Source organism: Heptranchias perlo, chromosome 24 (genome assembly GCF_035084215.1).
Source record: "Heptranchias perlo isolate sHepPer1 chromosome 24, sHepPer1.hap1, whole genome shotgun sequence".
Lineage (NCBI taxonomy): Eukaryota > Metazoa > Chordata > Chondrichthyes > Hexanchiformes > Hexanchidae > Heptranchias > Heptranchias perlo.
In genome coordinates this window covers 6,060,074-6,072,513 of record NC_090348.1, presented here as the reverse complement: position 1 = coordinate 6,072,513, position 12,440 = coordinate 6,060,074, and the positions used below count along the sequence as shown (strand labels likewise).

Below are 12,440 nucleotides of genomic sequence, written 5' to 3'. Positions count from 1 at the left end.
CTGCCAGTACCTCACAGATTTGCTGCAGGCCCTCTATCATTCTCCTTTTCATTGATGGGCCCCGGGGTTCAACATCTCTGTCTAGCTGAACAGAGCATGGAGAGGAGTCCACCCCCCCCCCCCCCGACGCGGACTCTCAACAGCTGTCCCTGCCACCATTCTCTGCTCATGCTCACTTGTGAATTGTGATTCACCAAGTGACATCCCACCTAACTCTCTAACAGGACCCACCGAAGTGCTCCATCTGCCCTGGTGCTTGGTAAGCACGTGTCCTGTGACGGTGCATCCTCAGAAGGAATCAGCTCCTCCAAGGAAACATCGTCCGCAAAGGGGCAGGGGCTGCTGTTCTTCGTGGGATGGCCCTGGAGGATAGAAGAGACGGATATGATTTAGTCATGGGAATGCATAAATGTTGAAATTCAGCATGATTAAGGTGATCATATTTCACTCGGTGCTGAAATCAAGTCAACATGACTTAGTCTTGGATGAAAAGTGGGTCGGAGATATTTAATGCTGTCACCACGTAGCAGTGAAGTCCAGGTCTCGCCAGCTGCGATGCTTAGGGACGCTGATATCCTGCTAATCTCCATGGACTCCTCCTCTGCAGATGTCAAATGTACGATCTGTGATGGACCACCTCCGGTCCTCTCCCTCTCCCTTGCTCTCTTCTTTTGCAAGGGTGCACGACAGACCAAGAGTGTCTGTAAGGCATGTGTTGACCTGATGGATGCTGTGCATTCGATGAGGGTGACTATCAGGCAGATGCATCACGAGTGGCACTGGCATCCATTTGAGGAGGCGCGCTGGAGAATCGGGTGAGCTTACTGAGGTGGTATCACATTACATAAGGGTTGGGGTGATTGGTAGTGGTGGATGGAGAAAGGGGGAGGCGAGGAAGTGCACTGAAACGGAACGATGGTTGCTGCAGAAACTTTAGTGGGTGTGAGAAGTGATGTGACGGAATACGCTTGAAAAGACTAAGTAAAGTGGGGGGAGGGGGTGGGGACACTACAGGATGTAGGTGAATCTGCAACTGTGCTCACCTTTCTGATTAGGTTATTAATCCGCTTCCTGCACTGGATCCATGTACGGAGCACTACATTCCTGGTACTGACCTCTTCAATCACCTCTAGCCACGCCACCTTCGTCACAGCAGCAGGTTTTCTCTTGCCATTGCTGAGGACTAGGACCTCCTTCCTCGCCCTCATGGCACCCAGCAGTACATCAAGGGATGCCTCATTAAACCAGGGCGCAATCTTTGCATTTCCTGACTCCATCTCTAAATTTTTCTTTATCTCCTACAATGCTCCTAACTCCTCCAAATTCCATCTTTGCACAGGCCCTTTAAATAGTCCAGTTGAGATCGCGTCATGCGGGTCCGCATCACGCCTGCTCACACACGTCGGAGACGTGAAACTCGGAAAGTAAAATAATGAGGCAACCCAGTTGAAATGGGACATTCCCAAGCGATCCACGATCTTCCACGACTCGCACCCGCTACTGCCCCCCCACCCCGCGCAGATCCCACTTCTGCCTTAATATCGACCCCTAAATGTCTAGAAGATTCAGACAAAATTGCAGATTTTGTCGTGCATTTTATCAGTTAGGGAACAGTTTTATTCTAATTTGATAAATTGACTGATATATCCCAAAATGAAAACTATGGTTTAGGGTACTAAAGAATTGGATTTACATTGCAACAGCTGCGAGTTTGTTTTTTTTAATAATTCACTTGATGAAATGTATAGCAGCATCATTTTCATCGGCTACTTTAATCTTGTTTTATACTTACCGACATTGTTGGTTCGTGGGGTACACCACTTTAATGTCACAGTATCTTTGACAGCACCGTCTCTATTGCTACTGCATAGATGAGGATCAACTGCAAGATAAAACCAAACAGAAGATAGCATTTTGTTTGAACAAGGAAAATTCAAAACATTTAGAGCAAACTAAAATTCCATCCCAATGTTCTAGAAGAGGCGAAGTATCAAAAAAATAGAATAGCGGATTCTAAAAACTTAAATAATATAGTTCAATGCTTGCACAGATTATTTTCATCAGAATTCAATCCAAACTGACCTAGATAATTTAACCACTTAATTATTGCAACCATACCCAATTTTAGACATAGTTTAAATAAAGTGTTTTGGTACGTAATAGGCACAGCTTCAGCCAGAAGTACATGTGTTTCACAGCTTTCTCTATGGCTCCCATCAACACTGCTCTATGATTAGTGAACAGGAGGTGTGATTCAAGTGAACATGACCAGGTTTTGCCCACCTGTTGGCACATGGCACTCCATCTAGTTAACCAGGAGAGAGCTGATCAAACTCACCCAGGTCAGTGAGAGTGAGCGTGAGTGCCCACCATTCCTTTCTATTGGAAGTAAGCCGTCAACGTTTTGCGTTTCTGACACAATTTAACATAAATCTTAACTTGCAACTTCCAAATAAAATCCATGTAAGAACATGAAATACTCTACTTTAAAACCGATGGCCATTCTGCTAACGGTGGTTGTATAAGAATGTAACAGCACAGGAAGAGGTAATTCAGCCCATCACGCCTGTGCCGGCTCTCTGAAAGAGCTCTCCACTTAAACTCATTCCACTGCCCTAGCCCCATACTCCCAAGTTTTTCTTTTTCAAATACTTATCCACTTCCCTTTTAAAAGCTACGATGGATTCCGCTTTCAACACTGTTTCTGGTAGAGCATTCAACATCCTAACAACCCGCTGTGGAAAAAACTACCTCTTAACCTCTCCATTTGTTCTTTTGATGATGTCCGTAGATATATGCCTTCCAGTTACTGACACACCAACCAGTGAAAATAGATTTTCCCCTGATTTACTTTATTATTAAGACTTATAGTTTTGAACACCTCTATTAAATCACCTCAACCTTTGTTGTTCCAATGAAAGGAGTCCCATTTTCTTTAGTCTCTCCTCATAATTAAAAGCTCTTATCTCTGGTATCATCTTAATGAAACTCTGCTGCACCCTCTCCAAGGCCTTGATATCTCTTTTAAATTAAGGTACCCAAAAAGTCAAAATTAAACAATTACGTAGATTATTCAAGGTTGGTTTAAAAAAATATTTATTTTGATTCATATGCTGTACTATACTCAGCTGCAACAGAAATTTGCACCAAAATGTTGATATATACAGCAATGACTGGTGTGGATAATTAACTTTCAGGGGCACTCCTCCTATTGTCAGTGCTAGATTTGAGCCATCCCATTCAATATCCTCTATCAATCATTTTAGAAGAAATTCTAAACCTGTTAAATGAAACACCAAGTTACACTACCAGTTACCTTTCTTTCCTTTGAAGTGGTCACCTACAAATGTCAGAAGAAGTGATATTAAGATTTTTCTTCTAACAGGAAGAGGAATTCAAGCAACAGAAATCCAAACTTATGCTGCAACTGTTGCAGTGCAAGCATTGGAAATCCAAATTCAACTTAGAAATGTTACAATAAGAGTATTTACACACTATCTGGAGAGACAGAGCCATTTTCTGTTCTGCCGGTGCCAGGTTATGGAGGATTCTGGCATGGTCTGAATCATATGTTTCTGTATTATTACAACCACAGAAGACAAACGCTTGAAAGAACATATGCTTTGTACAATATGTTTAGATTCCTGCATCACTTCAGTCTTCTGTTCAATAGGTTCTTTAAATTTAACTACACAAGTACACTTAAATATATTCAACACTAAATTTGTACCCCATCATTCATCTTTCTCAAGATGGATAAAATGTGATTCTGTTGCACTATGGAAACCACCGTGAGACTGTGATTAGTCATTAACTTCATATTCACAACTGTTGAAGGGAAGGAAGCGAAGGAAAGGACGGAAAGAAAAAGTGTGCTTCACAGCAAGGTGAAAGAGCAATGAGATAAATGGCCAGGTGACTTGTTTTGGTGGTGTTGCTCGAGTGATAAATGTTGGCGTCTGGGAGAACTCGCCCACTCTTCTTCAAATAGTGCCATGGGATCTTTTGCATCCATTTGAACAGGCAAACAGAGTCTCGGTTTTAATATCTCAATTGAAAGACAACAATTCCTGACAATACAGCACTGTCCAACGACCGCCTGACTCAGATGAGAGTGCTACCATTGAATGGTGAGATTGCAATGTAACTGCAGATGAATACATTTCAACTGGAATTCTTACTTTTAACATGTTCAAAATCGTCTGCCATTATGTAAAGGAACAATCAAGGCAACAGTACAATCTGATGTAATAGTAACTTAAAAATACAACTGGTGACCAACTCAAAATTTTAATGCACCAAAATCAAAACTCATTACAAAATTATGTTGATCGAAAATTTACAGATTCTTCAAAATCATCAGCAACACTGCTTAATTTAACTTTACCAAAACTGTGCACAAAACAAATACACAACTACCGAATGGAGGACCTTAGCTCCCCCAGTTCTTAGTCTATCACACTGCCATTAAAAGGTACCAGACAGGGGGAAAAAAATTGGGATAAAACTCAGAAAAGCCTTATTACCATACCACTGCACTGAACCTCCAATGGATAGCTAAATGCATTGGTGGAAGCCTGGAGGCAGGTCTCTTGGTGGCAAGAGGTTTGAAGCCCAGTGAGAAAAAAAGACAAATGATGTACTCTCAGTTTAAAAAAAAAGTATTTTGAGCATCTTAATGATAGATGTTCTAAACTTAAATCACAAAGGTTTCACATTTAGAAGAGATGTTCCTGCTAACTCTACAGCTAGCCTTCTAGTTGTAGGTCCAAGTTCAAACATATTTAGATTTGAACTTAGATTTCTATGATGGGAAAAGTTTTGCTTAGAGGTCTGTTGGAGAATTAGACAGGGCGAGTGCACAGTAGGATCCCCATCTCAACACACGGGCTCCAATAATTTGCCAATCACCATACAAAATTCATCCGCTATTATCTGATCAAGAGTGGCTTTGACTACAACCTACAGCCTAATTCCAATTAACATGTCTTCTGTCCAAAGAAGGGAGCATAGAAAGAAGGAACACATAAAAGCTAGATATTTTTCTTTTTTTTTTAAATATATAAAGGTCATGTGCATAGGAATCAGAACTTCACAATTTTTCAGATTTTCTTATCCCATCCCTATAGTAGTTGTTAGATGAGATGGCTAACACAATATAAAAAATATACGTATAATTATACTAACATCTACCAATTCAATGATAATAAAATTTGGCATACATGTTATCGGTGCCATGTTCTTCCCTTCTGTGAAAAAAACAAATATCAGTCACTACAAAAATAAATGCAACAGATGGCACAATGTATACTTCAGCATGATAATAACCTTAAATGCTTTATTTCTTGGACTGGATGCTGATGCTTTTTTAAAAAATAAACCTTTGTTATTGGGTTCTCAAGAAAGTACTTTCATGAAGCTACTGTACATATAGATGTATATTCACATATATTCAGTGAAGCCAGTGTGAATTATATATTCACATATATATTTTATAAATGAAAGAATTTGCATTTATATAGCACCCTGCACAACTGTAGATTGTCCCAAAGCGCTTTACCCCCAATGATGTACTTTTTGAAGTGTAGTCACTGTTGTAACATGGGGAGCCTATTTGCAGACAGCAAGATCCCACAAACACCAAGAGATAATGACCAGATAATCTGTTTTACTGATGTTGGTGTAGGAATAATATTGGCCATGGCACTGGATGAACTCCCCTGCTCTTCGAATAGTGCCATGGGAACATCTACATCCAACCGAGAGAGCCATGTCTCATCCAAAAGACTGACAGTGCAGCATTCCCTCGGTACTGTGCTGAAGTGTCAGCCTAGATTATGTGCTCCAGCCTCTGGAGTGAGACTTGAACCCACTTGAGACTTGAGTCAGAAATTCTACCCACTGAACCAAGGCTGACACACTATTTAGATGTAAAATCACACACATTTTCTGATATTGTGCATTCCCATAGTTTATTAAGTTATTGCACTTCCTGATTGGACATTGTATGCCGGGGGGAGGGGGAAATGTATTGCTTGCAATGGGAGTGGGAGGGGAGCAGCTTTCCCTGGCCCTAGGTTCTGGGGTCAGTTGGGGTTGAGACAGTGGGGAGGGGCCCTGAATACTGGTGGTTATGTTGGTTGGAGTTGTGTCCCTTTGGCACTGAGCCAGCTGCTGTAATGAGGAAGTAGAGCGTGTGATCCTAATGATCTCTCAGAATGGCTGGATGCGGGGACATGACCAGAATATGAATAGGAGGGGGAACTTCTGGCTGCAGTCCCTTCAGCAGTCGTTGGTATGAAGGGGTGGAATCTATGGAGCAGGTGCGGGTGTGTCATGTGTGAAGTATGTTTTTGAAGTATGTTTGTTTTAAAATAGCTTTTGCTTGTGTCATCAATGGATGATACTCGACTTGCTACCATGTACCAGACACGTTTCTTCAGATTTGTCCCATGCGGCTAGGTGGGGTATCCTATCAAGAGGAAACGTGTTGGGGGGGGGGGGGGGGGGTGGAGTGGGGGGGGGCAAACAATACTCACTACAAAGTAAGCCTTGATTGAAAACAAAGTGCAAATGATTGAAAAAGTACTGCAAGTATAGTGAGTGTACAGACTTCCAAATGAGATTATACTCAAGGTTACAGTTACTGAATAAATGAAATTCCATATTTATCATATTTTATTGTAAGTTTTTAACCAATTTATATACTGCACTCAGGAATTCCAATAGCCCAGGTGCGGAAAGAGGAGAATCCAACCCTTCAGCTCATCAATGATGCAGAAAATTCCTCCATTATAGTATGAACAAGATCACTTTTATTACTCCAATATATTAACTACTAAAAATATAGATTTATAAACAATTTAAAATCAATCATTTGAAACCTTTACTACTACTCCACCTCTTTCCATGCACCCCACCCCTCTCCCCTTCCAGTGCTGGGCCCACATCTCCATTCAGTCCCCAGTTGGCAGAGACTGGCTAAAAACTACCTTTGGAACCAGAGGAATGAACACTTCATGGGTGGAGAAAATCTGCTTTTTTGTTCCAAGCACTCGCCAATTTTATAGAAGTTGATGCCACTTGTGTCAAGTACTAACTAAATGAAGTCTAAACTGTGACTTACCACTTCTTAGTAGTTCAGTATGAGCATCTTTTTGATGGAGAAGCTCTACATCATAATTTGCAGAAGTGTTTGCATGTTGCTCTTCCTTTAAATGAAGGACAGTCAGAATGGTAAATGCAATATGGATTCGTTTGCAGTAGAGGAACAAGCATTATATCTAAGCTGCTATGAGTCGAGCAGGACTGCAGAATTCCTATTTGACTCGATCCTATCTTTTGGGGCCACTGATTTGGTTAAAAGCATTACTTCAAGATCACCAGAAAAGAAAACGTTTTTAAAATCCGTTCTATGATCATTTGTAGACTTACCTATATTAGGATTGATTTCAGGGTCTAGTTTAAGTGCAAAAAACAATGCACGGCATGGCTCAACAGTAGCACAATGTCAGCGCAGACCACGTTTATAACCATTTAATCCTTGAACTCAATTATTCATTGCACAACAGGCCTGAACAGCAACATCTTGTGTTAGTTCTTTTCTGCATGTGAATAGGCATTAATAATATAATGTTCCTTATCTTTAGCAGCAAGACCACTAGCATGTTAGTTTTATATGTGAGTACAAGATTCAGATAGCTCATAGGGGATTTTCAAGAACAGTACTGGAGTAAAATTTCACTGTGTATGTTAATATAATTGCCTACAGGCTTGATATTCGGTGTATTGGATGATGCAAGGGAGTTTTGAAATTGTTTGGGCACTTTGCAACTTTCAATACAAGTTCTATAATTTTGTTGCAGAATCATCTATCATTCCTTCGCTGAAAGATTTTGTAGATATTTCATGACTGAAAAGGAGACATGATGCGATGCATCTAATTTCTAGTTTTGGTTCTCGCAATATAGCTCTTGATCTCCATTACTGTGGTTCTTTATTGTTGCAGAATTGACAAGTATTGATGGAGGAGACAATTTGCTCATCTAGTTCATTCTTCCACAGAAACCTATGGATCCCCGGTTATAGCATCTGCCTTTTGAATGGCTCCAGAGTTTCTGCCGCCTCTACCTTACCCAAAAGGTCACTCCAGGTATTAATCACTCTAGGCTGAAGTGCTTCCTGACATCAGTTCTGAACTCCCTTTTACCCTTGGGTACCCACATCCTTGTCCTGCACTTGTGGTTTAACTTTAATACTGCTTCTGATTAACTTTTTCAGTTTGCAACTTCCTTTTATTCTGGCGTCACTGGCAAGGCTGACATTTATTGCCCATCTCTAGTTGCCCCAAGAGGATGGTAGTGGGCTGCCTTCTTGAACTGCTGCAGTCCATGCAGTGATGGTGCTCCCTCAATGCGGGTAGCAGTTTGATACAATTGAGGAGCTTGCTTGGCCACTTCAGAAGGCAGTTAATAGTCAACCACTTTGGTACGGGACCGAGGCCAGACTGGGTTAAGGTTGCCAGGTTTCCTTCCCTAAAGGACATTAGTGAAGCAGTTGGGTTTTTAACGACAATCCGACAGCTTCATGGTCACTTTTACTGATACCAGCTTTTAATTTCCAGATTTTTAAAACTGAATTCAAATCCTCAAGCTGCCATGCTGGGATTTAAACTCACGTTCTCTGGATTACTCGTCTAGTATCATTACCATACCTTCCATCTGACACTAGGGATCTGCCTCATACCTATGGACTTGGATGATCAGCGATCAGTGCTCATGATGTGCGGTTTCAGGACAACTGCTTCAGACTTAGACTCTGATCTGAACATAGGAACAGGAGTAGGCCATTCAGCCCCTCTAGCTTGTTCCACCATTCAATGAGAGCATAGCTGATCTGTATCCTAACTCTATCTACCCGCATTGGCTCCTTATCCCTTAATATCCTTGGCTAGCAAAAATCTATCGATCTCAGATTTAAAATTATTAATTGAGCTGGCATTTACTGCGTTTTGTGGGAGAGAGTTCCACACTTCTACCACCCTTTGTGTGAAGAAGTGTTTCCTAACTTCTCTCCTGAAAGGCCTGGCTTTGATTTTAAAGTTATGTTCCCTTGTTCTAGACTCCCCACCAGCAGAAAAAGTTTCTCTCTATCTACCCTATCAATTCCTTTCAAAATCCTAACAACCTCAAATCACCCCTTAACCTTCTATATTCCAGGGAATACAAGTCTAGATTACGTAATCTCTCTTCATAATCTAACCCTTGTAGCCCTGGTGGCATTCTGATGATTCTGCGTTGCATTCCTTCCATGGCCAATATATCCTTTCTAAGCTACGGTGCCCAGAACTGTACACAGTACTCCAGATGTGGTCTAACCAGGGCTTTGTATAGCTGTAGCAAAACTTCCTCCACTTTATATTCTAGCCCTCTAGTTAGAAAGGCTAACATTTCATTTCATTAGCCTTTTTGATTATGTTTTGTACCCGACTACTACATTTTAGTGATCATATACACGGACCCCTGAATCTCTTTGGACCGCCACCGTTCCTAGCTTTTCACCATTTAAAAAATACTCTGATCTATCCTTTTTTGGTCCAAAATGGATGACCCCCATCTGCCACAGTTTTGCCCACTCACTTAATCTATCAATGTCTCTCTGTAATTTCATGCTCCTATCTACATTACTTACTATGCCACCAATCTTTGTGTCATCAGCAAACTTCAATATATGGCTCTCTTTCTTTACTTTCACCTTCGGAGTCTCGTTAAGTCTGTATTATCTAAATCATTAATAAATATAGTGAATAGTTGAGGCCCCAGCACAGACCCTTGTGGGACACCACTAGTCACTTCCTTCCAAATCAAGTACATACCCATCATCCCTACTCTATGCCATTTACCATCTAACCAACCAATCTCCTAACCAGATCAATAATTTGCCTTCAATTCCATGAGCTTTAATTTTAGCTAACTGTCTCTTACATGGAACCTTAGCGAATGCCTTCTGGAAGTCCATATAAACTACATTCATAGACATTCCCCTGTTTACTACTTTAGTTACTCCCTCAAAAAATTCAATTAGGTTCGTTAGACATGACCTACCCTTTACAAATCCATGTTGGCTCTCTCAATAGTCAGCTGAAATTTCTCTAAGTGCTCAGTCACTCTTTCCTGAATTATAGATTCCAATAACTTCCCCACAACAGATGTTAGACTAACAGGACTATAATTTCCTGGTTTCTCTCGCTCACTCTTAAATAAAAGGAGTTACATTTGCAATTTTCTAATCTAAAGGGACAATTCTTGAATCAAGAGCGCTTTGGAAGATTATGGCTAAAGAATCTGCAATTTCCTCACCTACTTCCTTTAAAACCCTGGTCCATCAGGTCCTGGGGATTTGTCAGTCTTTAGTGCCATTATTTTTTCTAATACTGTTTTCTTGCTCACATTAACTTTAGTAAGTTCCTGTCCTTGATTCATTATTAATTTTCCTGGACTATCAGGTATATTATCCTCTTCCTCTACTGTGAAGGCTGACACAAAGTAATTATACAACAAGTCTGCCATTTCCATATTTTCATTAAAAACAGATGCAGATATTGTAAAAGGGCCCACATTACATTGTAATACAATTGTAAAAACTGTGTGTTAATCTTGATATCCCTTGTACGTTTCTTTTCATATTCCCTTTTTGCAACTCTTACTATCTTTTTTGTCTTCCTTTGCTGTTCTTTATATCTCTCCCAGTCCCGTGGATCGACACTATTCTTTCCTTTAGCTTTGTTATCTCTCACCTCTTTTGTTGACCATGGCCGCTTGCCCCTTAGGTGTATAATACTGGTCCTGCATTAAGCTAAAATCTTTTTTGAACACCTCCCATTGTTCATCTGTAGTTTTACCAGATAACAGTTTTGACCAGTTTGCTGTCATCAGTCTGTCTCATCCCATTAAAATTGCCGTACCAAAATCTAGAATCTTAGTAACTGTGTTAAGTTTCTCCTTTTCAAACCTAACATTGAATTCGATCATGTTATGAAGACTGTTAGTTAATCTAAGAGTAAGGGAACATTTATCTAAGTCTGGCTCATTGCTCATTACTATATCTAGAATGGCCTGCCCTCTTGTTGGTTCCAGAATATATTGCTCCAGAAAACTATCTTGAATGCACTCAAGAGATTCACTACTTTTCTGACTTGAGCTACTCTGCTCTCCCCAATCTATATGAAAATTAAAGTCTCCCATTAAAACTCTGCTTTTGCTACAAGCCTCTCTAATCTCTGAATTAATACATTCTGCCACCTCATTGCTGCTATCAGGAAGACGGTAGACAACTCCCATTACAGTTTTAAATCCTCTCTTATTCCTCAATTCTAACCATAGAATCTCCGCTGATTGCTTTCCCTTGCCGAAATCCTCTCTTACTAAAGTTGTAATAGTGTCCTTAATCAATAATGCTGCCTCTCCTCCTCCAGTTTCCCTATCCTTTCTAAAGACCTTATAACCTGGAATATTTAACTCCCAATCAGGACCAGTTTGCAGCCATGTCTCAGTAATGGCCATCATGTCATACGAACATACAAATTAAGAGGAGTAGGCCATTCAGCCCCTCGAGCCTGCTCTGCCATTTGATAAGGTCATGGCTGATCTGATTGTGACCTCAACCCTATTTTCCCGTCTACCTACTATAACCTTTGACTCCCTTGCTAATCAGGAATCTATCTAACTCAGCCTTAAAAATATTCAATGACCCTGCCTCTGGGGAAGGGAGTTCCACAGACTCACGACCCTCAGAGAAAAAATTCTCCTCATCTCTGTCTTAAATGGGAGACCCCTTATTTTTAAACTGTGGCCCCTAGTTCTAGTTTCTCCCACAAGGAGAAACATCCTCTCAGCATCTACCCCTTCTAGTCCCCTCAGGATCTTATATGTTTCAATAAGATCACCTCTCATTCTTCTAAACTCCAGTGTACACTGGCTCAACTTGTCCAACCTTTCCTCATAAGATGACCCCCTCATCCCAGGAATCAATCGAGTGAACCTTCTCTGAACCACATCCAAAGCAATTATGTCCTTTCTTAAATAAGGAGACCAAAACTGCACACAGTATTCTAGATGTGGTCTCACCAATGCCCTGTACAACTGTAACAAAACATATCCCCTTGCATTCCATTCCCCTTGCAATAAATGACAACATTCCATTTGCCTTCCTAATCACTTGCTGGACCTGCATACTAACTTTCTGTGATTCATGTACGAGGACACCCTGGTCCCTCTGTATCTCAGAGCTCTGCAATCTCTCTCCATTTAAATAATATACTGCTTTTCTATTCCTCCTGCCAAAGTGGACAAGTTCACATTTTCCCACATTATACTCCATCTGCCAAATTTTTGCCCACTCACTTAACCTATCTATATCCCTTTGCAAACTCCCTTATGTCC

General features: G+C 40.8%; 1 protein-coding gene across 3 annotated transcripts in view; it reads right to left on the bottom strand.

Moving 5' to 3' along the window:
• Window positions 1-12,440, bottom strand: part of ints13 (integrator complex subunit 13) — a 68,936-nt gene that overhangs the window by 30,517 nt on the left and 25,979 nt on the right. For 2 of the 3 annotated variants that reach the window (XM_068004671.1, XM_068004669.1), the window contains exons 8-11: window positions 7,127-7,211; window positions 5,223-5,249; window positions 3,317-3,340; window positions 1,793-1,882 (exon numbers count right to left, since the gene is read on the bottom strand). In XM_068004671.1, the coding sequence (XP_067860772.1) occupies window positions 1,793-1,882; window positions 3,317-3,340; window positions 5,223-5,249; window positions 7,127-7,211 (226 nt within the window). The remainder of the gene's footprint in view (window positions 1-1,792; window positions 1,883-3,316; window positions 3,341-5,222; window positions 5,250-7,126; window positions 7,212-12,440) is intronic. The other variant, XM_068004670.1, reaches the window with a different exon arrangement.